The sequence below is a fragment of the Aspergillus welwitschiae genome (genome assembly GCF_003344945.1).
Source record: "Aspergillus welwitschiae strain CBS 139.54b unplaced genomic scaffold BDQ94scaffold_13, whole genome shotgun sequence".
Taxonomy (NCBI): Eukaryota; Fungi; Ascomycota; class Eurotiomycetes; order Eurotiales; family Aspergillaceae; genus Aspergillus; species Aspergillus welwitschiae.
The window spans coordinates 499,411-523,299 of NW_020798707.1; the positions used below are offsets into that span (position 1 = coordinate 499,411).

The following is a 23,889-nucleotide window of genomic DNA, read 5'->3' on the forward strand; positions in this document are numbered from 1 at the left end:
TGTTTTGCTTCATGACCTGTGACATACTATACTAGAGATGATATCCCATGGCTTTGTTGTTTCCATGATGAACTAACCTGTGACTGGCTGACTGATTGACTGGGTGCTGGTGCCTGTTGATACTACGCTGGGATGGACTAACCTTATTTACATGACATGTCTGTTATCTACCTACCTACTTATCTTACAAAGTACATGTGACATAGTTGAGTATGATTTAGCTTGTGTATAGTTACTTAGTGTGGAGAATCAATTATTGTGTTTTCATCGCCGAAACAACTTTTTCGACACATACAAGTACAGAAACGCAAGGTGATAGACATTCAATGGCATCATCATGATTAGCTTTACTGCCTGACTGACTGAAACTATGGACGCGTGCATTCGTCTAAACGGTTATGTCGCTGGGAACACAAGACAGGACAAGGAGATGGAAAAGGAGACAAGAGAAAAGAAAGGGAAAGGAATCGCTAGGATAGAGTCAGGGGTAAGGCATCCGACCAATTGGAGAGTTGCAAGGGCAGAAAACAAGGGCCCACGCATGGACATTCCATGGAACGGACGGCCGGCCCTGCCTCCCATCTACTGCATCATCTCATCACAGCCGCCGGGAGCAATTTTAGAAGACTGAGGGTAAAGGTGTTCTGGTAACAGAAAATGGAAAGAAAAAGAAAAGAAAATTTCAAGTGAAAGGCCGTACCGAGGTGCCAGATAAGCCAGCTGTGAACGGAGCGGCAGAATGGTAAAAGAGTAGGTATCACATGGACACCAACATTGCCGATGTCGACAAAGCTGTTAATAGGAAAATGGACACTCCAGAAGAGAATACAGTTGGTTGACAAAAGCGGATGGCGGGTAAAAAATGCTAAGAAAAAGAAGAGCAAGCGAGCGCGGAGCACATAGAAGACGAGTCGAAAGACTGAGAAATTAGAAGAAGAAGTATGCGATCAGGAAACTGAGGAGGCACAAGCCAGCGACCATCTGCACTGGCACGCCTGCCTCGGCAGATTGCGGCTGCTGCTGCACCAATGGCGCCGGCGCCTTTTCGGTTTCACCTCCGATCTTCCGCTGCCTCAGGCCCTGATCTGCGAGCTTCTCCTTCAGCGCCAAAATCTGCGCGTTAGCCTCGGACAATTGGGCTTTCAGATCATCGCTTGAACTTGCTGCCCCGCCCATCATGGCCGACTTTGTAGACGTGGCTGGGCTCTCAGCAATCGCTTGTGGGGTCGACACTTCCCGCTTGGGCTTATCGCTGAAATCTGGCGGTGGGATCGGTGACGTGTCGTTAGCGCTTTTAGCAACTGCTGCAGCAGGTGTCTGGAAGTTCGCATTAGGAGGAGAGGTGTAGGCTGGGGGTTCTTCTTCCGGCATAGTCTAAATAGAACAATTAGTTATCCGATGGCTGGAGATCCGAAAAGGGGTCGGTGAGGGGTTAGTTACGCCATTCGTTTCGGTGACTTGTTCGGCAGCTGAGGAATCATCTGCAGGCAACCAGTTCACACGGATCTTGCGTTCTTGAAGCGAAGCCTTGGAAGATTTCTCGAACTATGGGATTATGTTAGATTGCTGCCGGTGGGGATCACCATGAAAACAGACATACAATCGAAGTAACATTGGCGAACTCCATATCGCGAGTGACGGCAACAGTCTGGACTAGAAACTTGTCCTTGCACTTGGCATCATCTGCAGGTTCTTCCTTCATGGCCTGGAGCAGAACTATCGAGATCGTCAGCCATTGCGCAACGGCAACAATCCAACGAGGCACCGAGAAACCAACCTTGAACGTCGACATTCTTTCCAGGATCTATCCGGCCCGAGTTCGGGCGAACACAGTAACTATTTCATGTTAAACCCTTGTTGCAACGATACTAGTATGGCTAATGACGAAGGGGTGTGGCCACGTACTGTTTAGGGGCAGTCGTTTTAACCTGGAGGGAGATTCGTTGTTAGCATAAGACAATCCAAAGACGTTCAGGGAAGTCGATATAACCAACCTTGAAGACCACCGGCTCAGCGTTGTCATTCTTCAAATGCAAGATCTGGCACACCTCACGATCGAAGGGGCCTGGGGATTTAGTCAGCTCTCGGATACTTCCAGGAGGGGGGTATATAGATCGATTCAGGACACCACGTACGCTTGAATCCCAACTCCGGAGGCTCGAGAATAATAGACATGTTGAGTAGAGGGTGAAGAGTATGTCACACAGGAAGGAAAGGGATGCGCGGGTGAAGTAGTGTACAGAAGATGGTCCCAGCAGTGCGGGAGAGGGTGGCCCTTAGAAAGTTAGAATGAGAGTGCGCCGAGGAAAGAGGAACAGTCGCGAGTGAACACAGCAGCAGGACCCGCAGAAGAAATAGATACCTAACAAAGACTGGATGATAAGGAGGGAACTCGGTCAGATGTAGTCAACGACGAAGTGGATGCCAACCACGAGGCAGAATGATTAACTGTTCAGGCGCAACTCTCCGTTTCGGGGGGAGCGAAACGGATCCAGTTGGTCTCGCCGTCGCAACTGCTGGTTGGGCCGGGGTGCTGACTCAGCCGCGGCCACGGGGGCACTGGTCAGGTGATGTCATCACGGGGTCTGGCAATGGCCGTTTGAGCCTCGTTTCAAGCCAGCAAGGTACCTGCAGAGTGCAGGCAATCTGCATCATCACCCTCTTTTCTCGCTGTCTTCAGAGATGGGCAACTGCCGGACAGTGCTCACTGCGGTCGCTGTCCGCTTCCATTGTCTAGACTCCATCCACTCCATTGCTCCGTACCTTATTTACTACGGAGTACTCCTGTCGGTTCTGGGTCCTGACTCGGGATCCACTATATGACATCGTCTAAAAATAATCAATCAAATGGTTCGAGCTAAGTGTCCACTATCTCTAGAGATGTGCGGATGTCTTGCATACCATTAGCCTTCTTTTTCTTTTTAGTTTGAAACGGAGATTTTCCAGCTGTCACATTGCAATAGGGTGGTTGCTCTCTTTCCAGACACTTTGCCAGCTGGTCAATCTTGAATCACGACGCTATCCACTGACTCAATACGAGGCTATCTAGTCAGTTCCCTTACAGTACAGCCATCCAGGCACGCCTGTCACACCGAACTTCTGAAGATTAGCAGGCGCCATGGGTACGAAACTTAAAATGTTGAAGTGGGCTACAATGCCAACAGTGATCCTCGATCCGGGGCGCCCTATGCGCTTACTTTCCAGGATTTGCGCCAATCGTGCTGAACAGCTGTTGTTCGCCAAACACCACGCAAGCAACAAGCCATAGGTACCCAATCTCTTAGATTGGTCTAAGACGGCTGTCAGGCGCCAATATCACACATCTTCCGGAGCCCATTGGTCGATCTGACTTGTACTGTCTGCTCTAACGTTTCTCGGGGGCCTTTTGAGGCATTTTCAGAATTCCATCATAGATCGGTTTTGCCGGCAATCTAACAAAGTCGAATCGCAGCTAACCGCAGCTCCCTTCTAATGACTGGCAATGAATCGTCCGATATGACGGGCGAATGAGTGTTACAAATCCTGCACGATCTGAAAATCAGACGCGACTCGGGTATCTAGATTGTCATGGGGCGTTTTGTGATATTGAAGCTCAACATAGGCGCTGTAAAAGTACGACCGGCTTTATACCGATTCTGAATTGTAGAATTACTTCTGCGCGACTAGTGTCCTGGGTGCGGATTTCCGTTCTGTTCAACCCGCACGCACTGGGCCTCAGACCATGGACATAATATCCATCCTGAACCGGGATTCAAAAACGTCTGAAGACAGGTACTGGTAGAAGACAACCATATGGGCTTCCCCAGCTGTACGAGCTCCAGAGAATGGCTGGAAAGGTCCAGAACATTGGTGTGCCTGATGCCGCTTGGGGGGCGGCCTATCTAGGCGGCGGGACATTCCGCAGCCGGCCATCTATCACTCTGCTCAAGCTATCGATACGTCACCCGCAAGCCCAGCTCTTCCCAACGCTCAAACATTTCGCCCCCGCTGTCGTCGCTTTCACAAGGCGCCATATTTGTCTATAGTTTTCATCAGGTCCGCTCGATACCATACTCACAACTCGACCAGACGCTTACCGAGCAAAGGCGATCCCTTTACCCCGCTTTTGAGACTCTACCACCACCTCACCCCGTCCGAACTCACTGGCAGCGTCACCATGGCCTCCTCCGATTTGGACCAGCTCATTGAGATGGGTTTTGATAAGGAGAGATCCGAAATTGCAGTGAAAAAGGGCAACGGCAGTATGTTACTTTTAAGCCCAGCTACATTGTGTCGACCGCTGACAGTCTTCTGTAACGCTCTACAGTTCAGGGCGCTCTCGAATGGCTGGAAGAAAATCAGGACAAGTCACTGGAGGAAATTAAAGAAGCGGAGAGCGAGGAGGGCCCTGCACTTCAGCCGGGAGAGGAAGCTCGCAGCTTGGTGTGCAACGAGTGTGGCAAGAAGTTCCGGAGCCATGCACAGGCCGAGTTTCACGCGTCCAAATCTCAACACGTTGACTTCTCCGAATCAACGGAAGAGATTGCACCTTTGACTGAAGAGCAAAAGAAGGCAAGGCTCGAAGAGCTTAGACAGAAACTAGCGGAAAAGCGGGCGGGACTGTCAGAGCAAGATAAGATTGACAAGAAGAGGAATGAGGTACGGATGCTTTTGACTACGATTGGAATCTAATTGCTGATTCTGTCTCAGGAAATCCGCAGGAAGAGCACGAAGGACTCCCAGGACGTTAAAGAAGAACTCCAGCGAAAGCAAGCGCTCAAAGAAGCTGAACAGAAGAAGAAAGACAAGCTAGCAGATATCGAGGCCAAGAAACGTGTCAAGGCTAGGATTGAAGCTGATAAGGAAGAACGGCGTCTGCGGGCTGAACGGGAGAGAGCTGAACGTGCAGGTGTAGCACCTCCTGCTCAGCCAGCACCAGCCCCGGCGGCCACCACGTCTGGACCCGTTGCCTCGAAGCCCGCCTCAGCCTACACGGAAACCCGCTTGAGATTCCAGACATCGAAGGGAAATATCATGAAGACTCTCCCAGTGACTACCACACTCTTTGAGGTCGCTGCAGCTCTGCAGCGAGAGGACGGCATAGAGGTACACAGCTTTGCGCAGAACTTTCCCCGGAAGGTCTTCGATGCGGAGTATTTCGGCGAGTCACTGAAGGACTTGGGCCTGATCCCTAGCGCGAGTCTTGTTGTCCAGTGATTACTCATACATCTGTGTTCCTTGCTGGAGCAAACCGAGCGTTGAAATAATGATACTCTACAAATCAGTAACTAAGTGGTGATGAGGTTCGTAATGATTTTGTTTGTGCCTTAAAAGCAAGGCTCGCATTAAGAATGTTATAGATTGTCAGCATCGCATGAGTTCAGCACAGAAGCTGAGAAGCAACCGAACGAAGTATAAGCATAGATTTAGCCTAGAAAATTGACATCATGGATTCTAAATTTCTGAGTTCACTAATTGCTGTAAATTAGGCAGTCATTGCATGAGTGATACGCCGCAGGCAGCTATATCATCACGTGATGACGTGATAAGGCGTGTCGGCATAGATCACGCGTCGACACGCCTGGAGCTAGCATGCTTGATTGTCATTCACTAAATAACTATCCCACTGGTGGCTTTCAATGACCGTCCGGATTGTTATCTCACTATTCTTACTGCAATAATGCCCGCGTAAGTGAGCTCGGTGACCCCATTTCTCCTCTCCCCTCGTCAGTCTCCAGAGGTTAACCGCGTCTCTAGTGTTGGCGACCAGCACCGAGGGAACCCAGCGTCCATCATGATGCCCAACTCCACAGGGGCGATCACCGCAAACCCATTCGAAGAGCCACAGCGACGGATCAACGAGTACACTGCCCAGGAAATCGCAACTTTGCAAGCTCGTCTCGATAAGAAGCTCGGCCCCGAATACATCTCTTCCAGGCCTGGGGCTGCGGGACAGAGAGTACACTACTTGTCGGCCGATAAATGCATCAACCTGGCTAACGAAGTTTTCGGGTTCAATGGCTGGTCAAGCTCGATTCAGAATATTCAGATTGATTTCGTCGAGGAGAGTCCCAATACTGGGAAGATCAGCCTGGGTCTCTCTGTTATTGTGAGGGTGACTCTGAAAGACGGTACATATCACGAGGTAGGCATCACTGTATTGCAGCGAGCTTGCCCTATATCTCAGCTAAGTCTCGAGTGGTATTAGGATATCGGTTACGGTCACATCGAGAACTGTAAAGGAAAGGCTGCTGCTTTTGAGAAAGCTAAGAAAGAGGGGACAACCGATGCTCTAAAGCGGGCTCTGAGGAACTTCGGCAATGTCCTGGGCAACTGTGTCTACGATAAGGACTATGTGTCGAAGGTCACCAAAGTAAAGACTGTTCCGGTATGTGACCGAGGTGTGGACAATCTATTCACGACGACTGACACGCTCTAGGCCAAATGGGATGTCGACGAACTGCACCGTCACCCAGACTTTGTTCCCAGGAAAGAGCCCGTAAAACCAAAGCCCAGCCCGGAAGACGATGATCTACCACCTCGGCCAACGGATGTTGGCAAGAACAGTAGTATCGACGATTCGATGGCATTTGATGGCGACGGGGAGTTCGGAAGTAAGCAACAATGGCATGTCACGATCCCTTACAACCGCTAACCATCACCTTAGGTGACCTATTTGATGAAGCCGACTTCGGGGTAGGCGGAACAGGCAACCCAGACGAGGTAGTACTAGGACCAGAAACACAGAAGCAGCCACCGACGCCTCTAAATGGACCCAATGTACCTCGACAGCCATTCAATAATAACGCCCGTGCACCGATGAGGCCCAACCCAGCCATGGTAACTCCATCCAAGCCGGAACGGCCCTTCAACCCAGCTCCTGGTGCCAGACAAAATCCCGCTCCTCAGCCCTTTAACAGCAGACTCAACCCCTCCGCAGCCCAAAATCAGCAAGCACCTCAACGACAACCCATGGCCCCTCAAGGGCCCCAGCAAAACCTCCCCAACAACCGAATGATCCCACCAGCACAAGCAGCAGCCGCCGCATCAACCACGGGTGGTGCCGTGCCCATCAAACGTGAATTCGGGGCATCGACCACCAACGAACCTCCCAGACCCCAAGACACACTGCCCGGCACGCCCTCCGCATCATTCTTCTCAGCTCGCGCAGTCGACCTCCTCCGCGACAACCCTAATGGGATCCCATCCGGAGCCCCAGTCTTCGACCCACACGCGGAGAGTCCCTCCATCCGCAAGACCGCAGGCATCGACCACAACAAGAGTCTTCCTGTCTCCAGGCCCATGCTCGCCGGTGCCGGCGCCGCCTCCCCAGCAACCAATAACACCCGAGACTTCGTCAACCCATCTCAAGATATGAATCGCAGGATCGGTGCCCCGGGCATGAACAGTCCCATGAACAGACCCATGTCCACATCATCTTACCGGCCCTTGACACGGCCAAATATCAATGCCCCGGGTGCAGCTGCGGCCGCCAATCGTGCAACTACCCCGGGCCTTGCACCGCAGAACATGAACGGGAAACGACCCCCTCTGTCTGATGTGACGAATGCCTCGAACCCGAGTGGCGGCAGCGGGCCTGCTCCACCGGGGGTCATTGAGAATGACCCGAAACGACCCAAGGTAAACCCGGGTCCTGCTGCTGCGCCGCCGCCGCCGCAACAGCAGCAGCAGCAGTGATGACCTGGTGTTGAAATAGAATATCGTTTATGATAGGGTCTAGGTCTAGTCTCGGTATTATTCAGTGCGTTATATATATCCATAGGGACGGCGTTCAAGGATGGGAATGGAATGGACACTGGCGGGATCGTATGGATGTTGTATCTTTTGACGAGATGGTTGAGCTAGCTTGAATCGAAGTTCTTGCCTATTTTCTTCTACTTCTTTACGTAGATTAGCCGTATTCTTACCAAGCACGTAAGTTAAAAGCTACTTACCTACATTTTCTTGAAGTACTGAAAGGAAGTACTAAAGCAACCCACGCCGTATTTATTCTAGTCATTCATAATCATAGTAGCAGCAAACACTCTTACCCTTGCCGTCAGTTTACTCCAAACAAACAAACAGGCGAGCGATCTAGCAAGCTATACCAAATCAACCAACCTACAAATTCCCCCTCATCTCCTGATCCCTCTCAAACGCCTCGAAAAGACTCTTAAAATTCCCAGCCCCGAAACCGTCAAAATTCTCTCTTTGAATAATCTCCAAGAATACAGTTGGTCGATCAACCACATGCTTAGTGAAGATCTGGAGTAAGTAGCCACCCTCATCGAAATCAATCAGGATGTTGTATTTCTGAAGCAGATTGATGTCTTCGGCTAGGGTTATGTTTGCAGATGCGAGGCGCGTGCGCATGTTGGCGTAGTAGGTTTCGGGGACGGAGAGGAAGGTTACGCCGCGGGTGGTGAGGTTTTCGACGGCTTGCAGGATGTTGGGGGTTCGGAAGGCGATGTGTTGGCAGCCGGGGCCGTTGTAGTATTCTACGAATCTGCAGTGGAAGATTAGTTAGTGGTACGTGGGTGGGGGGTTAGAGGGAGGGTTCGGCTTACTCTTCTATCTGGGACTTTTTGAGACCGGTGGCGGGCTCGTTCATGGGCATTTTTATGACTTCGTTGGGGGAGGCCATCACGATGGAGCGCATTGCTGAGTATTCGGAGCACATGTCTTTGTCGTCGACGGTCCAGTAGCGGTGGAAGTTTAGGGCGTCTTCGTAGCTAGTGGTTGTGTTAGTGTATAGTATACCCATGGTGATGAGAGATGATGCTTACTACTTCACGATACTGTCTAGGCCATCCCAGCCTTGATTGCCCACACAGTGGTCGATTTCGATCACGTCAATCTCGGGAAGAAGATCGTTCAGTCGATCCTGGCCAGATACGGCTTGGTATCCGGGGAGGAAGATCCCTTGGTACGCGGATCTGTTGATCAGCGTATGTGCTGTGTCGCCGTAGGTCTGGATCGTGGCGGAACGGACCTCGCCGCTTTGGTCTTTGAGGAGTTTTGGTTCTTGGATGGAGATGGCACCGTGCTGGACGGCGTGTTCCCAGACGCCAGTGACGTCGTCTACCGCGAACGCGATGTCTTTGACACCATCGCCGTGTTTGGTGAGGTGTGCATGGATCTCATCCAGTTGCTGGCGGTCTGCGCCTGAGGCCCGCTTGTCCCAGGTGTTGTTGGGGGAGGTAATGGGGGCTGTGAAAACGAATCGGGCGTTTCCGTTGGTGACAACGTACGAACAGCTTAGGTGGGAGCCCGTTTCTGGTCCGCGGTAGGCAACGATGTTGAAGCCAAATTGGGCGACGAAGTAGGTCGCTGCTTGGCGGGCATTCCCGACATACCATCTAATGTGGTCGAAGCCTGTGTAGCTGGGATTGATGTTGCGAAGTACGGCATTATTGCCTGCTTGTGGTTGACTCTCGTTGGACGGCATGATGAGGTCTTGAGTATACTGATGCTTGGGTTGCACGAACTGACAGTTCTAGTTTTGAGATGTTGAGATAGCGTCACATATTCAGATGCCTGCCACGTTTTGTTAGTGGTGGGTTACGTGTACATGCTCCCTCCGCCTGTAGGAATGCAGACATGTGGGTGCATGCATCGCCGTAGTCAGGTATATCAAGGGTGACGCAAGATCAGCCTTTCTTTATATGCGTTATAACGTTGTGTTGGCCTGAAATACACTAGCACTGACTCATCCAGTTATTGACCGCTTTTATTAAGAGTTTCAATATATAGGAGTCTCGCGGGTATATTAGCTTTTTGTATCTCTGCGCCGAGTAGTAGAATCTCATTCTGCCTTTATTTTTCGGAGGCAAATCAAGAGAAGTGTGACATGCAAGGCTCGTCACATCCATCTGACTAGGATCTAAACTGTGACGATATAATGAGTGTGCTTTCGATCATCAAGATTAAGTTCGGATCCAATCACGGAGAAACAAGTTGGCAACAGCCTTCAAACTAGAAGCTCAATCACGTCCTTTCTCATGTATACTCCCAAACCTAAAATCTGTCACGTAAGCATGGCCGATTAAACACCGGCCGAGGACGAACTTCAGCCATCCCAGCTCAACAGGGAAGCATCCGGACGATATGACGCATGATAATGAGCTACACATGGCTCAGAACGTAATAATGTCCTTCTGTAAGTAGACAACCGGGGACATGACCCATGGAGCATCGTGCCCCAGTCACAAACTAATCCTGCACATGCAAGTTGCCATACTCGACCCCTGAAAGGCACGATGACTGCCGAACTCAACATGACCAGTCATTTCATAGTGCAAATGCGTGCTGCCACCGCAGACTCGTACTATTGTTGTGCTGTCCTACCTTGCACTAGCCACGCGCAAAGCATTGCATGAATAAATAAACCCACTTACTCCAATAGTATCGATAACCAAAGGCACTATCACTTTCGCTATGCAATAAACTGAGTCATTCATATATACCATGAAATGTGATATGTGACAGGAACGGAAAAGATGATCTACAATGCCACCCGAACGGCAGACTTGAACTATAATCGCCCACATGTTAGTAAAAAGGTACGCATGACGATGGCCCTGCCAAAAGGGGAGAGAGGCAGAAGCAGGGAATGAACACAAACCGGAATAATCTGCGCCTTGTCCAAGTCCCACACTCCACTCTTCGTGTAGATGTCGTTCTTGATGAGCGCCTCGGCTTCCTCCTTTGTCTCCGCCAATACCATCATCATGCTTCCTTGGAAGGACATGGATTCGCCTTCTGCGGGGTGCTTGTCGAGCATTGCGCCTTGGTGGGGAAGAAGTCAGTAACGGAGAAGCGGAAGAAAATAGGGAGTGTGGCAAGTGAGATGTACCTCCCGCAACCACAGAGCCGGCTTCGACGAGGGGCTTGATTCCTTCCAAGTGTTGACTGTTCAGTGAAGCCGGTGGTGTCAGTATTGATGATGGGAATGCGCAGGTGAGGGGTAGTTCTTACGGGCGGACTTCCAGTCGCTTGGCCATCATGCCCGGCTTGTCCGGGAGGATGCAGAGGAATTCGTTCTTGGCAGGCATGGTGTTTATGTGTTCGTTTTTGATGATACGCAAGCAGGAAAGGTGTGTCAAGGGTAGTGACTGGGAAAAGTGAGGGAAAAGTCCGGCAAGACGAGAGATCCGATGGCGGGAAATGGAAGCGGGGAAAAGGTGGGGAGCAGGAGCAGCACTTATCCGGTGGATCTTCTAGATACTACTTACCACTATTCCTCCTGTTACGACTACTGCTACTACTCCTACCAGCTTATCGGGTTTACAGTCATAACAAGCCCACCAGATTGTAGCCTATATATGTATGTACATGGACGCCAAGCACCATGGCCCTGTTCATCTGCCTCTTTCGTCAACGTCCCTGAGCTATAAAGTAGCTCATTCCAGATACCGCGCGCTGCTCTAACTGCGGATGATGCGTCAAGCAGGCTCCAGAGATGAGCAATAGCATCAGAGCACCATGCCTGTGAAAGGAGCCCATGGCTTGGGCCTGGAAGAACAACGTAGGCTCCAACCAGAGCCCGCTCACTCGCTCTCTATGAGCTTCCAATACCGCTGAACACTGTCCCCGTAGCGCCAACAAAATCAGACATAACCCTAGCACGCAATACAAAGAAAGACTTAATTACCGGCGTCGTGAGATATCCGTCCCCGCGTCCGAAGAATGCAATCACGAAAGAAAAAGAAAAAACGAAGATAGAAGATTCAATAAAAGCGTTAAGAGGAAAGCCTCCATGCAAAGAACCGCTGCAAGGGCTCGGATGTACACGGGAACGGGGTATTCAGGCGTCAAAGGATGAGATGTGGCAGAGATCGTACTACTCACACCGCGGGAAAATGAGAATCAACTCAGGAATGCAGCTAGTATGCCTTGCGGCCTCCGAGGTTGCCAGGCTTCTCATCCGTATCAATGTGCCAGACGACATAGTTCGGAAGACCGTACACCTGGTATCCAGCGCGCTTAGCCATGCGGGCGAATCCCTCGGTTTCAGCCTGGTTCTCAAAAGCGTAGGCCGGGAAGTTGATGCCAGTCCGGTGAACATCGGCCTTCACGAGGATGTTGACACCACCGATACCGTCAAGCTCAACTTCCTCGTCCTTGTTCTTTCTCCAGTCACCCATGCCAACCAGGTAAGTCCGGCCAGTGTCGTACTCCTTGTAGCCTTCAGCCAGAACAGTATCAGGGTCGAGAGTCTCTCGGAGGCGGCGTCCCTTGTCCGATTCGATCCAGGAGTTGTAGTCAACTGCAAGAATTAGCAAAGCGAGTATTGTGAAGGGATGTTTGTTTACATACATCGACCCTCGACATCAACACCATCCCGGTAGCGATGGAACCAAATGTCTGCAACGTGGTTAGCACCTTTATTCGTGGTTTTCATGAAGGGCGTAGCAACATACTTGGAACCAAAATATCCCTGTCATGAGCGATGAAATCTTCAATGATGCTGTCAGGGCTGTCGAAAATGTCAACATCTCTCCAGTAGACCCAGGAGTGGTCAGGCTTGAGAGCAGAGTAGAGCAGGTAGTTGCGGGCGCGACCGATAGCCTTGCGGCGCGGGCCTTGAGCAGCAAAGGAGTGCCTGTCCTCGACGTTCATTTCGATATCAGCTCCAAAGTCCTTCTGCACGATTGTCGCGCTACGGAAAGCAATCTTCTCATCCACCTGGTCCTGGATCCGGGACAGCTCAGCGGTAAGAACAGCCATGGTGTCGTCACTGCAATCACCAACGAGGAAAGCCAAGTCAATGAGGTTGTGAGGATACGTCAGCTTGTAGAGGAGATCGAAGTAGTTGACCAGATGCTCGGATGCATCTCTCAGAGGGGTGAGGATGAGCACCCGCTCAGAATTCGAAATGGCCTGGGAAGTAGACTTGATGGGGTTGAGGTCGACTGTCTTGATGCTCGAGGAGTTCACTTCATAGGCAGCGTGGTGGTTGAAGAGGACAGGGGTCTGCGTGTGTGCGGTCCACTCGACCATTTCGTTGATGCTCATCTCCATCGGCGATTTTGAAGGGCCATAGCAGTAGAAGCTACATGCAGCCGTTAGCGTTTTCTGGTCGCGTGCCTGCAAGTCATTGCCAGGGACCGGGTGTTGCGGGCAGCCCGGCCAACGTCGAGTCAGGTACTCACCTCTGCATCTCGGACGCTGACTTGCTGATGCCACGCCATAGTAGGACTACAAGACCAGTAATGGCCAATGAGACCAGAAAACGGGTCCGTGTGACAAGGAACAGAACAGCTCGCCATGGAGGCAGCCTTGCTTTGGCAGACTTCCACGTTACACCACCCTTGGGGAGCAACATCTTCGCGACGGGGAGGGAGAAAAAAAGGGGAAATAAGATTATGAGTTGGCCAGGAAAGCGAGCAGAATACTCTCGCTTTTCGTAATCAGAAACCGTCGACGCCTACAGCTAGGCGACGATTTCTGGGGATGGGATGCCTGTCGCTGGGACACCAGGGTCCGAGGAGATCGATCAATCTGTCGTGGAGCGGACAACACGATGCAGAACGGGCAGCGGAAGAGACGGACCGTCCGGGGAAGGGAAAAGGAGCGGGTTTCGACGCGATGCTGATATTCGCAGGGACGATCACACAAAATCGAGACTGAAATCTGACGGATCAAAGGCGTCGACAGGGGATGTCAGAGTCGATGATGCGATATGGAGAAGGGGGGGGAGAGCCAGCGATCGCCCGGGGCAGGAAAAAGGGTAGGGAAAAGGCTGGCTGCGGGAGTGGTGCGGCACCGGAGGGCCCCAGCAAAGAAGGAGTAGGTTTCAAACGAATGTGAGAAGCGGACGATGAACGATCAGGACACAGAGTGATCCGACCAATTCTCAGTCAGCGACACAGAGATGTCCAGGGGAGGATAAGATGATTGGAATGGTCGTTCGACAGAAGAGAAGTTCCAGGTTGACAGGGAAGAATCGACCCGCCGAAGTTCCAGCCAGACTCAAAGTCCAGTTGGCCGCTTCGGGATTGGCCCGCCGCTTTTAATTTTTCTTTTTTATTTATAGCCGCGGGTGACTAAGGGACCCTTAATCAGCTGCATAACCCTCATTCACTGCATAACTCAACGACCGAGTTGCACTACGAAGTACTACTACTTAGTTACCACGTATGTACTCCGTACTCACAAGTCTACTCGACTATACAACAAGTAGATCTACTACCTTGTGCTTGAAGAAGTCACTGATCACTTACCACTCTGTGCCCCATTTGATTATACTTCTTTCTTGGTTGTAAGAATATTTTCATGGTCATCTCGCTCTATGCTGATAAATACAAATAAAACACCCCATGGGGACGATCCCTGAAAATTGACCAGAAGACATCACAAAAGAAATAGAACCGAAATCAGTCGTGTATGTATAGTAAAGAGAACAACGAAAATTCAACCCAAAAAGCCTGTCGCCACAATGCTCCAGATCCTGGCCAGTGAACAAGATAATTATAGCCTTCCCCAATATGAACACGGAAGAAAGATTGTACAGACACCAAATAAAACCATCCCTCATAAATGCCCAACAAACGCTCTTTGCCTTTTTTCCTTCTTTTCTTCCTCTCAAGTTGATGTACATTGCGCCTTTGCCGTGTTCAATAGGAGAGAAGCGCAGGAAAGCTCAAGTCCAGCGTGGACTCCATTTCAAACGATAAACAGATCACGGTACAGGAGACATCACTTGTCCCAAGTATATGTCAATGAAGAACGCTCTCGCTATGCCAGAAAACACAGTTTAAATGAGGTGAAAAACAAAACTTGGGCTGCACAACAGCCGCTCTAGGGTTAGACTCAAGGAGAATCATGACAAGGATCCTTCGGTGATCGTGAAGGAGATAGATGCGCCAATTCATGGCGACGGGATAATGGATTGGCGCCGAGATACAGGCACTGAGTGGGGCCCGTGTGCGAACACTGGCGACGAGGACCGCGTGATAGAAGGAGTATGGGTAAGGTATGCATGTCCGAAAGTGAAAGCTGGCGCTGTGGGATGAGACTCAAGCCGAGAGGATTCGGGGCTGCTGGCGGCAATCTCGTCGCAAAATACCCGCAACCCAGGGAGCATGTTGCGTGGCTTGACCTCAGCATGATGAATGATCGGCTGAGAAGTCAGGGGCTCGCTCTTGGGCGATCGGAACATGTGCTCGTATGACTTTAGCTGAAGCTCGAGTGCTTGGTTGCGCTCCTCCAACATCTGGTTCTCTTGCTTCAGAGCTTTGATCTGCTGCTGGGCACTTTGGTTCTGCTGCTGAAGACTGGACACCAATTGCTGCAGCTGCATACAGCGGATCTGGGGCTCCAGTTTCTCCGACAGTTGACGAGGCATCTCATTCTCCTGGCGTATCAAGTGGATGATGATCAGGAGCATGAAGTCAATGAGAAAGATGGCGGCCTGAACAATATGTTCCTTCGACTCTGGTAGGCTCTTGGATGGGTTCCAGCCAGCGCGCTCCAAGAAGAAATCATGGATGCGGCTGTCCAACTCACGGTGTAGCTGGCTGAGGTTCTTCCGTCGGTTTCCCTCTGCAATTCTGTGCTTTTCTCTCTGATCGTCTGAGTCCGCAGAGACCATGCTTTCCTTGCGCTTTCGCCCGCACAGCTGCTGCAACGGCGGCTTGCGGTTGATGTGCTTGGGGGCGATGAGGTTCAAAAGTTCTGCAGGGGAAAGCTCTTGCGGCCACTCAAAGGCCTTTTGTGACTGAACGGATTCTGGCCAGGAACTGTCGGCCGAGGTTGCTGGTGATGGGGGAGTCACGATGTGTTCCGCTTCAGGCCACGGCGACCTCACGGGAAATGCATCCTGGGAGCTTGGAGAGCTGGTGGTGGCACCGATGTTGGAAGTAAATGGGTCAAAGGGGCCTCGGGGCAAGGGCTCCACGCGGGGGAGCGGGGGCAAGCGGCGGTCCTCGCTCATGTCTGCCGTGCTGGATGCACTGGAGAGGGATCGCACACTGTGGGGAGCATGTCACGTCAGATGCTGCATCTGCTGGCACGGCTCAAGGACAACTTACGGGAGGGAACAACGGCGAGAAATGTCGTCAGCCATGGTGCTCATTTCTTCAAACATCATGGTGCTGAGGTTTCTTGCTGCAAGTAAGATGAAAGACGGGGCGCTGCAGCTAGAGTGCTGTATGTCTGAGGTTTGTCTGTATGCAGGCAGGAGGGGAAATGTCTCTGATATGTATGTCTGCACCAGCGCGGGGATGATTGGGCGTGAGGTAAACAAACCACACAGCCAAGAAGTATATAGGATAAGCTTCAAGGGGGAGAAGCAATAATAAGGACCACAAGGGGGTGATGATAGTAAATGAGAGTTCAGTGGCAACAATGACGCTGATACAATCAAGGGGGGAGAGGAGGAGAAGGGGAGTTGCTATGGATAGAAGCAAGACAAGAGGAAACAATTAGGATAATCCACGAGGAGCAGCTGAGATTTGATGATGAAGAATACAATGCTTTGGCAGAGCAAGACGGGAGGATCCCGCTGCATGTTTTATATGTTGGAAGCCGCAGGCGAGAACGAGGAGAGGGGGGAGGAGGCAATGGATGAGGAAGTCGGCGAAGGAGGGAGTGGGGAAAGACCAGAAAGAGCAGCAAAAGGACGCCATTGTGGTGGCGCGCTCAGACGTGCAGTTTGAGCTGGCAATGAACTGCATCGGAAGAGGAATGCGAAGGGTTGAGAGAGTGCGAATAGTACGGAAACAGTGAGTGAGTGAGTGGGTGAGTGAGAGACAGAGAGCATTCGGGATGTATCACCAAGTGCTTTCTTGGGATCCTCCCCAGAAGCTAAACGGATTAGCTCGATCTGCGACTGCCTCAACAAGGAAATGGAGCATCGACGATGACATACAGATAGATGGTCTGATGGTGGTGGAGTCGTTGGATTCTCCATTTTCTTTCTTTCTTTTTTTTTTCTTTTTGAATTATATTTTTATTTTAATTTTATTTTATTCTGATTTTTTATTTTTATATTTACTACTCTTTTTGACTTCATATTTTTTTTTAATTATTACTATTACTTCTTGGGAGTACTGTTCCTTGTGTCCACTAACTACTTCCCTGCTTCCCCTACAGATTATCTGCAGCCTCCATCTCCATCTGGACCTTCTCCTTCTGCGCCGCTTCCTCTTCTGGTCATCGCCTCCACTGCTTCATCATCTCTCTACCTGCTTCCCCCCCTCCCCCCTCCTCCTTCTCCTGCTTCCCTTGCTCCCTCCCCCATGAGGACACGCGGGGATGCATGAAGAAGCTTCCGGCAGACTTCGACAGCCCATCAACTCGTAGTACTTTTTTTTTCTCTTTCCATACCCCCCTCCCCAGAATGGGACATTGCTCTATCAGAAATGGGCACAGACGCGAGGCAAAGCACCGGATCGACGAATCAACGTGCCATGATCCCGATGAACAAGACGAGAGTCGGATTGGGGATCGCAGACCCTTGATTTGTCACCGCTGCAGCGGTTTTCGATCTACACGGGGCGAAGAAAGGTATCGACTCCCCTTGCATCGCGGTCATCAATAGTCTGTTCGGACCAATGGCCATGGTCCGTCCACCCAGTGTCCACTTCGGATCCTGGACCCAGACGGCGATGCATCCGCGAAACCCATAGCGTCGAGGCATAAAACGTTCCCGTCGTTTGGACAAGCGCGGCCTGGTGGCTGTTACAGATGTGGGAACTAGCTCTGCGGCGCTTGTCCGTCTGGCCAGTTCGAACACAGGCCCAATTCCGAACCGGGCAAGGTGCTGAAGCCACGGAGAAGCAAATTTAAACGTCAAATTATAGGGGACAGATCGGATCAGCCATCCGGACCATCCAGTTGGATGGTATCAAAAGTCGTCTCGATCGCCTCGATCTTCTCAGACTCAGTGCCACCAAAGACCACATACACGCCCCTCCCCCCTCCGGATATACTACTATGTATAGCACATGGTCTGCACGGGATCGAGGGCAAAGGTGAGGCCCACGGGAGCAGTCCCGGCCCGATCTTGTGTTTTTCTCGTCTTAGCCTGCGGCCCATATGAGGATATTTGGCCAGGAAAAGCAAAAGTACCAATAAAGGGTCATGAACGCCCAGAGTAAGAATGTACTATACATAATGATCCGATGCACAGGCAGATGCAGGTTCCCCGAAAGCAGATCATAGCTTCGGCAGGAGGTGGGATAGAACCTAATAGCACGAAGCAAGGACTTCTTAGAAGGAAGCCAAAAGTACCTGGTACCTGGAAGAGCTCTATGACGAGGCCATGGGTCGACTTTGGTCAGATTAGGAAGCAAAGAGCGGCCGCAATCTGTCACGAGTCTCCACGGTTCTAACCGGTCTTCGCTGGTTACGAATGAGGCGATTCTCCTTGGTGCATACGACAGAGCCATTGTCTCCATGAGAACCTCGTTTAACCGGGCTTTGGTATCATAGAGTGGCCTTGTCTATAATAGCACAGGTTATTACCGAACGGGCCCGAACGAAGGGGTCAAAACTCGGACAGGGTTGGGATCATCCACAGCCGACGAAGGGCCCATACGCCTGGGTCACTGGGAGATCCCAGCGACCAGGATGTGACGGCTGTCAGGCCCAATTCTGGACTGCTTCTTTTCTTGGTGTAGGCTTGGAGTAGTCCGTCGCAATAGGTTGGCTTAGACCTGGGCAGGGGATTTGGAATGCCGTCGGACGTCTCCAACAGACAGACGCTATGGGGAGTTGTTTCGGAAAACTCCACCAGACTATCGCGTGAAGAAGCGTGAGAAAACCCCATTTCCAGGTTTACAATGAGGAGTGCCGCTCGTTGGAACCATGGTACGGTGGACGGGAATGCAATCAGTGAACGGAAGATCCCCGGGGAAAGGACACGACTTTCTCTCTCTCTCTTCACTGGGAGGGAGCAGACCCCGAGAATGTCAGTGGAGAAAGGAGGGCCGGCGATACAGAGTACTGGGGTACCAAAGCCAAGAGCCATATGGGGAGAACACGACCAAACAGGACAAACCTTATCCCGGGTTCGCTGATAGATGGCAATCAAGGCGGCGGCCGGATCAGATCTGTCATATTCAGGTGCCCCCGGATCTGAGGATGCGGCATGATGAAGGAAGAATGGATCTTCTAGCTCCAGCCACGCCCAGGCCGCCCCACGTTGAGAGAGTTGAAGGAGAAGTGTGGACGATCATCATCTTGTGCGCCAAAAGATAACTATCTACCATCCTCTCGTATGGTAAAGGCTTGGGGGGAAGTTCCGAGGGCGGCGTGGACGCCATGAGAGTTGAATGATCAATTAACTAACATGGTTAGGGCGGACTCCGTTATTCCCGGAGAGGCAAGTCCTTTGCCCTAGTAGCCGAGGATGACGATGGCGCCTTTGAACGTTATCGCTACACTTAGCCGCCCTTTCTTCAGCATAGAGCGCCGCGCGGCGATACCGAGGATTGCCGCTGAGGATATTGTTGGCTCATATCAACGAGTATGTCCGATCGGTTTTGCCCCCTCCAAAACCACCAATAGTACCATAGTGGAGGCTCCAAAGTACCAAGCTCCATAGTGGTGAGTTGGCAGTACATACGTCCACCAGGACAATGTCATGAAACACTGGACACCAGTTGAAAGAACAGCCACCCCTGTTCGATCAGAGATCGCTCGCACGCAGTGGCCGCCAGGCACGAACTCACTCGTAAACTCTCGTTGAGTCTATGTCCATAGATGGCATATGTGCTTGCGCTTCTACATGCTCCCCCGGCTCACGGGCCCATAGACTAAAACCTTAGAAAATTGCCCGAGGGACACTCACTTGACAAGTTTCGCTTATTTTCCGAATTATCGGGGTCTCGAAGCATCCATAAGTGCCAATCTATTGGTTTCAACCAGGGAATCCCCAGCAGCGACGGAAGGGCAACAGTCCATCAATAGAGAGAGAGGAGCGGCTGAAGCGAACCTTAATGTGTTCATGAGAGATCCATAGCACGATTTACTAAGTACGGGGAACCGGTTCATTGCAATTTGGGTTCGACCATAGTACCCAGTCACCTTGGGTTTGATGATTCGAGGACCATCACCATCGGTATCTTTTTCGAATGGGGTGCAAGGCCATCCTGACTGGCAGGAAAAGGGAAGCCGAGGAGCGATTTAAGTTTGGTCTAGATTTGGAATTGGTTACACAGCGTCGACTGGCGGGTCCAACAGTCGAGAGGCAGCAAAACTGACACGGACTGCCGCTGACACTGACAGTTGACTGATTCCTTTGCTTTTGGAGGAGGCCCCCCTCCGCCTCAAGCCTCCCAAAGGTCACAATGAATACGGGGAAAAAAAAGAAAAATAAAAATCATCTGCATCGTAAAGAATCAGCAACATCAGTAACACTCAGAGCACTTCCGATCGCATGCCGATTACTTCAGTTGGACTCGGAGTGCTCGCAAGAGAGGCAAAAAAAGCCCAGCAAGAGCCTGACGCCCTTGCCAATCATTGTCCCCAGGTGATGCATCACAGAAGCAACGACCCTCCCCGCCTAGACCCCTTCGCGCCCCTCAGTGCGTTGTCCAAACCCGGTAGCCAGTCGTCCGGCTCGCAAGCTACCCAGGCTAGTCTACCTGTCGACTTGCTTATAGCAACTTCCCTGTCACTACCGGCTTCCCCCAACGCACTTACAGTGCAACATTATTAGACCCGGTCAACCCCAGTCGGGCTACAGTAGTACGTACGCATCTCATTGAACGTACATACATAGTTAACCCATTGAGAGGCCTCCGGAGGATACGCTTATGAACTCACGTACATTAGCGCGGCCCATCATGGCACGGATCTCAGCAGAGACCGGGATGGCCCTGCGTGCGGCGATGCAAGATCGCCTCATGTATCAGATTCTTGTCTTCATGAAGTGATCCTTTGCCACTCGGTTCTGGCCGGACCAGGCTAGCTCACTCACTGGCACGAAGTCCTATCTCTCTGCCTTCCGCATTCGCATAGTGCCCTTATGCAGAATAATATTGAAGGCCGTCCCAGTGTCAACCACCGCCGCCAGTAAGGCTCAAGCAACTCGTACACCTGATCAGCCTTAGCTACTAGCAGTAACGCCCTCATCATTGCCACTGGAACGGGTTCCAGGCCCTTCAGCCGTAGCACCGGCACACGGAGGATTGCATACTGGCGGAGGAGCAAAGGCGAGGATCTCCGAAGGCAATTCCTCAAGCTATGCTATTCTTGTCCGCCCTAGCCCTAAGACGGCCGACCTGAGGCATCCGCACATGCAAGGCATCCCCTATCCGGTTATCTATCATATGGATCCTCGTCCTCCATCATCCTTTTGCCTAGCACAACACAGTCAAGTAGGTTTTTTATTTTTTTTTTCTTTCCTTTTTTCTGTTTTCTTTCATTCTTTCCTGGTATCCCTTCATTTTAGGAAGACTAGACATTTACTCTATTGATCCTCGAGAGCCACATAAGACCTCGCCCCCCCTCTTCGTCCCCTCTCAGAGCCGCACGGACATACCTCTTTCCTTTCGGAGATAAACCAACATGAAACAAAGGTACACTACGTACGACGGCATCTCCATAATCGTATTTAGAGTTCATTCCCCTCTTCCATTCATACTACCTGAGCTACAGCCTCCTCCTCGTCGCCTTGACCTTCCCCCGCTCCCAACCCGAAGGGTAGACACGCGCAGTTCGCGAACCATCACCGGACCTTCCGTAGGCACACAGACACTAACAGACTTAACTAACATTATCTCCTCAACAAAAAAGAAAGTGTAATACAGTCCTGGTAACATAGCAGCATCGACTCGATATCTAATATGTCTACGGATATTCAACCCGATCGCAGACCCATCCATCGTGGGTATATTTACCCACCATTTGGCCTAGGGAAAATCACCCGGCCAGCCAGGTGACCGGGATCCATAATCCGGGCCCGGTGTTGTTTACTCGACAGTAGATGTATAGAAAGATAGGCAGGTCGTCAAGAAGGCAATTACAGATGCAAATGCAAATGCAGTCAATAAAGTGTCCTATGTAAATAGACGAGGTTTATCTGTCAAGCTTGGAGTTAAAGTGAGGAAATAAAGTGAAACCTACCGCTTCAGCTGCGTATGTATACCTTGCTTAAACAGTAGCCACACAACAAACGTAAACATAAACCCGAAGTATCAAGAGAGAGATACAACCTACACATTCAGTAACTATCTATCAGTAGTATATTCCGCCCATGAAGATATTCCATACGCAGAGTTAGATAGTACTCCGTACTTTTTTGACTGCCTTCACTTTTCTCCAGAAGGGGAAATGAAAACAGAATTCACCCTCTCCACTATCCATAATCTAATTAACTTAACTATCAAACCTACCAAGTAACTCACAGCACCTACTAAATATAAACAAAACACAAATCTGACTTCGACCACACAACCTTCTCCCCTCCCCATCTCCATCTCCCTCACCGGAATTGACACATCAACCTCTCCCTGGCCTATTACCTACCCTACCTATCTCGCTAGAGAGCTACTACCCACTCAACCACACCACAACATAACCCATACTTGACCAAATGCAGTAGCACATGCTTAAGCTCCATACATACTCACTCAGCAGGGAGGTGGTGGGAAAGAAAAGTTAAGCAGAACACCCGCACACACATAAGTTTGAAGTAGCCTACATACCAAAACAACAGCCAACCAACGACATCCCCAGAGTGTATGCACACTGAGAGATAGATATAGGTTAGAGGTTATGTATGTATGCACACGACCTCCTTAACTAACTATGCAACTAACACCCTCCCCCACCCCCATTCTGGGACTCCATTCGAATCTGCGGCCCGCAACAGACAGAAGCAGCAGAATAGGAGAGATTAAGATCGATCCCACGACATCCATCAACCAACGAAACGAAGCACATCAGCTCAACTTACCCGCAGACAAACAGTCAGTCAGTCAGTCAGTCAGTCAGTCAGACGACACTCATGCTCACTCACTCGGTTTTCCCGGAAATCTCCACTCACACTCATATCCACACCCACGCCTGGAAATATGTACACCGTATGTATGTATATGTATCTAAGTAGGTATGATTGCATATCACCCACCCACTCCATTCACGAGCAATGAATCCAACGAATCGATGGCTCAGATCCACGATGACGGATTGAGTAAATGAATGCGAGGACAGAACGGCACTTACACTATACAGTAAGTGTCGGGTCTTCCTCAGACTTAAAAACTTGAGCAAGCAGGAAAGGAAAGAGTTGATTCGATTTTAATAGACTTACTCGCCTATCTTCATGCTACATGCTACTACGAGTTTACAAGGAAAAAGAAGGGGGAAACAAAGGGGGAGACAACCAGAGGGAGGATGGCATCTGCTTACTGCCTGGAGCCCGCTTCTGAGGTGTCTTACGGCCAGCATTGCATTCTCGCATATGCACCTGGTCGGGAGGTGGGAGGGGAGGCAAGAGCCGGTCATCTGCGCGGGCTTTAACTTTCCGTTTGCCACGGTCAAGCAGCAGCAGCAGCAGCAGCAGTTAGTGAGACTGACAGGCAGACAGACAGGAAGACGGACGGACGGACAGCACGAGACCCTATTCCTGCTGCAAAACTAAGGACATAAGTACATACAACCTAAGACGGCAGACTCCAGTCACCATCCCCCGGACTAGACCAGGCCAGACCCGACCAAGACATACTTAGAAAGGCAGAAGGACGGAGGCAATCTCAATTTAGAATGAGAAATAGGATACGTCAATTATGGACGGCGAATTAGCGTATAGAGTAAAACAACATACTGTCATGTAGCAAAAACGCACACGTAAACTGCAAAGGAACGTCTATAGAACACAATCCGACAGCTCACAGGGCCGAGAAGGGGCCTGACCGCAGCAGCCCAGCCACCTCGCGCAAATCGCCAGGTGTCCGG

The 23,889-nt window shown here is 50.9% G+C and overlaps 9 protein-coding genes across 9 annotated transcripts; 3 read left to right on the forward strand and 6 right to left on the reverse strand.

Annotated features, from left to right (window-relative positions):
* Nucleotides 1–779: 779 nt before the first annotated feature.
* BDQ94DRAFT_23643 (putative integral ER membrane protein Scs2) lies at nucleotides 780–2,467 on the reverse strand. Its single transcript, XM_026775297.1, has 7 exons — nucleotides 2,136–2,467; nucleotides 1,995–2,065; nucleotides 1,906–1,928; nucleotides 1,778–1,836; nucleotides 1,601–1,716; nucleotides 1,441–1,545; nucleotides 780–1,374 (listed from the first exon to the last, which is right to left on the reverse strand). The coding sequence occupies exons 1-7, from the start codon at nucleotides 2,173–2,175 to the stop codon at nucleotides 928–930; spliced, it is 861 nt and encodes a 286-aa protein (XP_026627208.1). The 5' UTR covers nucleotides 2,176–2,467; the 3' UTR covers nucleotides 780–927.
* A 1,479-nt stretch (nucleotides 2,468–3,946) lies between these two features.
* On the forward strand, nucleotides 3,947–5,439 carry BDQ94DRAFT_142251 (uncharacterized protein). Its single transcript, XM_026765995.1, has 4 exons — nucleotides 3,947–4,035; nucleotides 4,086–4,241; nucleotides 4,307–4,638; nucleotides 4,690–5,439. The coding sequence occupies exons 2-4, from the start codon at nucleotides 4,157–4,159 to the stop codon at nucleotides 5,194–5,196; spliced, it is 924 nt and encodes a 307-aa protein (XP_026627209.1). The 5' UTR covers nucleotides 3,947–4,035; nucleotides 4,086–4,156; the 3' UTR covers nucleotides 5,197–5,439.
* A 337-nt stretch (nucleotides 5,440–5,776) lies between these two features.
* Nucleotides 5,777–7,876, forward strand: BDQ94DRAFT_178168 (RAD52 DNA repair protein RADC; the record flags this gene model as incomplete). The annotated part of the gene is made up of 4 exons (XM_026773069.1): nucleotides 5,777–6,124; nucleotides 6,188–6,367; nucleotides 6,419–6,593; nucleotides 6,647–7,876. 4 exons carry the CDS (start codon nucleotides 5,777–5,779, stop codon nucleotides 7,675–7,677), a joined length of 1,734 nt encoding a protein of 577 aa, XP_026627210.1. The 3' UTR covers nucleotides 7,678–7,876.
* Nucleotides 7,877–8,100: 224 nt separating this feature from the next.
* BDQ94DRAFT_169715 (4-hydroxyphenylpyruvate dioxygenase family protein) lies at nucleotides 8,101–9,427 on the reverse strand (the record flags this gene model as incomplete). Its single annotated transcript, XM_026771349.1, has 3 exons — nucleotides 8,101–8,485; nucleotides 8,547–8,711; nucleotides 8,766–9,427. The coding sequence occupies 3 exons, from the start codon at nucleotides 9,425–9,427 to the stop codon at nucleotides 8,101–8,103; spliced, it is 1,212 nt and encodes a 403-aa protein (XP_026627211.1).
* A 950-nt stretch (nucleotides 9,428–10,377) lies between these two features.
* Nucleotides 10,378–11,162, reverse strand: BDQ94DRAFT_142260 (uncharacterized protein). The gene is made up of 4 exons (XM_026765996.1): nucleotides 10,957–11,162; nucleotides 10,835–10,890; nucleotides 10,604–10,767; nucleotides 10,378–10,513 (listed from the first exon to the last, which is right to left on the reverse strand). Exons 1-4 carry the CDS (start codon nucleotides 11,031–11,033, stop codon nucleotides 10,484–10,486), a joined length of 327 nt encoding a protein of 108 aa, XP_026627212.1. The 5' UTR covers nucleotides 11,034–11,162; the 3' UTR covers nucleotides 10,378–10,483.
* A 102-nt stretch (nucleotides 11,163–11,264) lies between these two features.
* BDQ94DRAFT_142261 (ANP1/MMN9/VAN1 family protein) lies at nucleotides 11,265–13,948 on the reverse strand. The gene is made up of 4 exons (XM_026765997.1): nucleotides 13,134–13,948; nucleotides 12,402–13,033; nucleotides 12,298–12,345; nucleotides 11,265–12,247 (listed from the first exon to the last, which is right to left on the reverse strand). The coding sequence occupies exons 1-4, from the start codon at nucleotides 13,304–13,306 to the stop codon at nucleotides 11,865–11,867; spliced, it is 1,236 nt and encodes a 411-aa protein (XP_026627213.1). The 5' UTR covers nucleotides 13,307–13,948; the 3' UTR covers nucleotides 11,265–11,864.
* Nucleotides 13,949–14,851: 903 nt separating this feature from the next.
* BDQ94DRAFT_159077 (putative HLH DNA binding domain protein) lies at nucleotides 14,852–16,072 on the reverse strand (the record flags this gene model as incomplete). The annotated part of the gene is made up of 2 exons (XM_026769033.1): nucleotides 14,852–15,953; nucleotides 16,014–16,072. 2 exons carry the CDS (start codon nucleotides 16,070–16,072, stop codon nucleotides 14,852–14,854), a joined length of 1,161 nt encoding a protein of 386 aa, XP_026627214.1.
* A 4,312-nt stretch (nucleotides 16,073–20,384) lies between these two features.
* On the forward strand, nucleotides 20,385–20,726 carry BDQ94DRAFT_142264 (uncharacterized protein). The gene has a single exon (XM_026765998.1). It carries the CDS (start codon nucleotides 20,462–20,464, stop codon nucleotides 20,645–20,647), a length of 186 nt encoding a protein of 61 aa, XP_026627215.1. The 5' UTR covers nucleotides 20,385–20,461; the 3' UTR covers nucleotides 20,648–20,726.
* Nucleotides 20,727–20,846: 120 nt separating this feature from the next.
* Nucleotides 20,847–21,125, reverse strand: BDQ94DRAFT_142265 (uncharacterized protein). Its single transcript, XM_026765999.1, has one exon. The coding sequence runs from the start codon at nucleotides 21,064–21,066 to the stop codon at nucleotides 20,905–20,907; it is 162 nt and encodes a 53-aa protein (XP_026627216.1). The 5' UTR covers nucleotides 21,067–21,125; the 3' UTR covers nucleotides 20,847–20,904.
* Nucleotides 21,126–23,889: the final 2,764 nt, after the last annotated feature.

What these genes read in the sequence shown, in the direction of transcription:
- BDQ94DRAFT_23643 (XM_026775297.1), bottom strand. Translation starts at nt 2,175, where the DNA reads ATGTCTATTATTCTCGAGCCTCCGGAGTTGGGATTCAAGC. An exon ending in TCGCCAATGTTACTTCGATT is followed by an intron (nt 1,546 to 1,600) that starts GTATGTCTGTTT and finishes ATAATCCCATAG; the next exon opens with TTCGAGAAATCTTCCAAGGC. An exon ending in AAGTCACCGAAACGAATGGC is followed by an intron (nt 1,375 to 1,440) that starts GTAACTAACCCC and finishes TGTTCTATTTAG; the next exon opens with ACTATGCCGGAAGAAGAACC.
- BDQ94DRAFT_142251 (XM_026765995.1), top strand. Translation starts at nt 4,157, where the DNA reads ATGGCCTCCTCCGATTTGGACCAGCTCATTGAGATGGGTTTTGATAAG. An exon ending in AGTGAAAAAGGGCAACGGCA is followed by an intron (nt 4,242 to 4,306) that starts GTATGTTACTTT and finishes AACGCTCTACAG; the next exon opens with TTCAGGGCGCTCTCGAATGG. An exon ending in TTGACAAGAAGAGGAATGAG is followed by an intron (nt 4,639 to 4,689) that starts GTACGGATGCTT and finishes ATTCTGTCTCAG; the next exon opens with GAAATCCGCAGGAAGAGCAC.
- BDQ94DRAFT_142260 (XM_026765996.1), bottom strand. Translation starts at nt 11,033, where the DNA reads ATGCCTGCCAAGAACGAATTCCTCTGCATCCTCCCGGACAAGCCGGGC. An exon ending in AAGCGACTGGAAGTCCGCCC is followed by an intron (nt 10,891 to 10,956) that starts GTAAGAACTACC and finishes TTCACTGAACAG; the next exon opens with TCAACACTTGGAAGGAATCA. An exon ending in CGGCTCTGTGGTTGCGGGAG is followed by an intron (nt 10,768 to 10,834) that starts GTACATCTCACT and finishes TTCCCCACCAAG; the next exon opens with GCGCAATGCTCGACAAGCAC.
- BDQ94DRAFT_142261 (XM_026765997.1), bottom strand. Translation starts at nt 13,306, where the DNA reads ATGTTGCTCCCCAAGGGTGGTGTAACGTGGAAGTCTGCCAAAGCAAGG. An exon ending in TCAGCGTCCGAGATGCAGAG is followed by an intron (nt 13,034 to 13,133) that starts GTGAGTACCTGA and finishes GGCTGCATGTAG; the next exon opens with CTTCTACTGCTATGGCCCTT. An exon ending in CAGGGATATTTTGGTTCCAA is followed by an intron (nt 12,346 to 12,401) that starts GTATGTTGCTAC and finishes ACCACGTTGCAG; the next exon opens with ACATTTGGTTCCATCGCTAC.
- BDQ94DRAFT_142264 (XM_026765998.1), top strand. Translation starts at nt 20,462, where the DNA reads ATGCATCACAGAAGCAACGACCCTCCCCGCCTAGACCCCTTCGCGCCC.
- BDQ94DRAFT_142265 (XM_026765999.1), bottom strand. Translation starts at nt 21,066, where the DNA reads ATGATGAGGGCGTTACTGCTAGTAGCTAAGGCTGATCAGGTGTACGAG.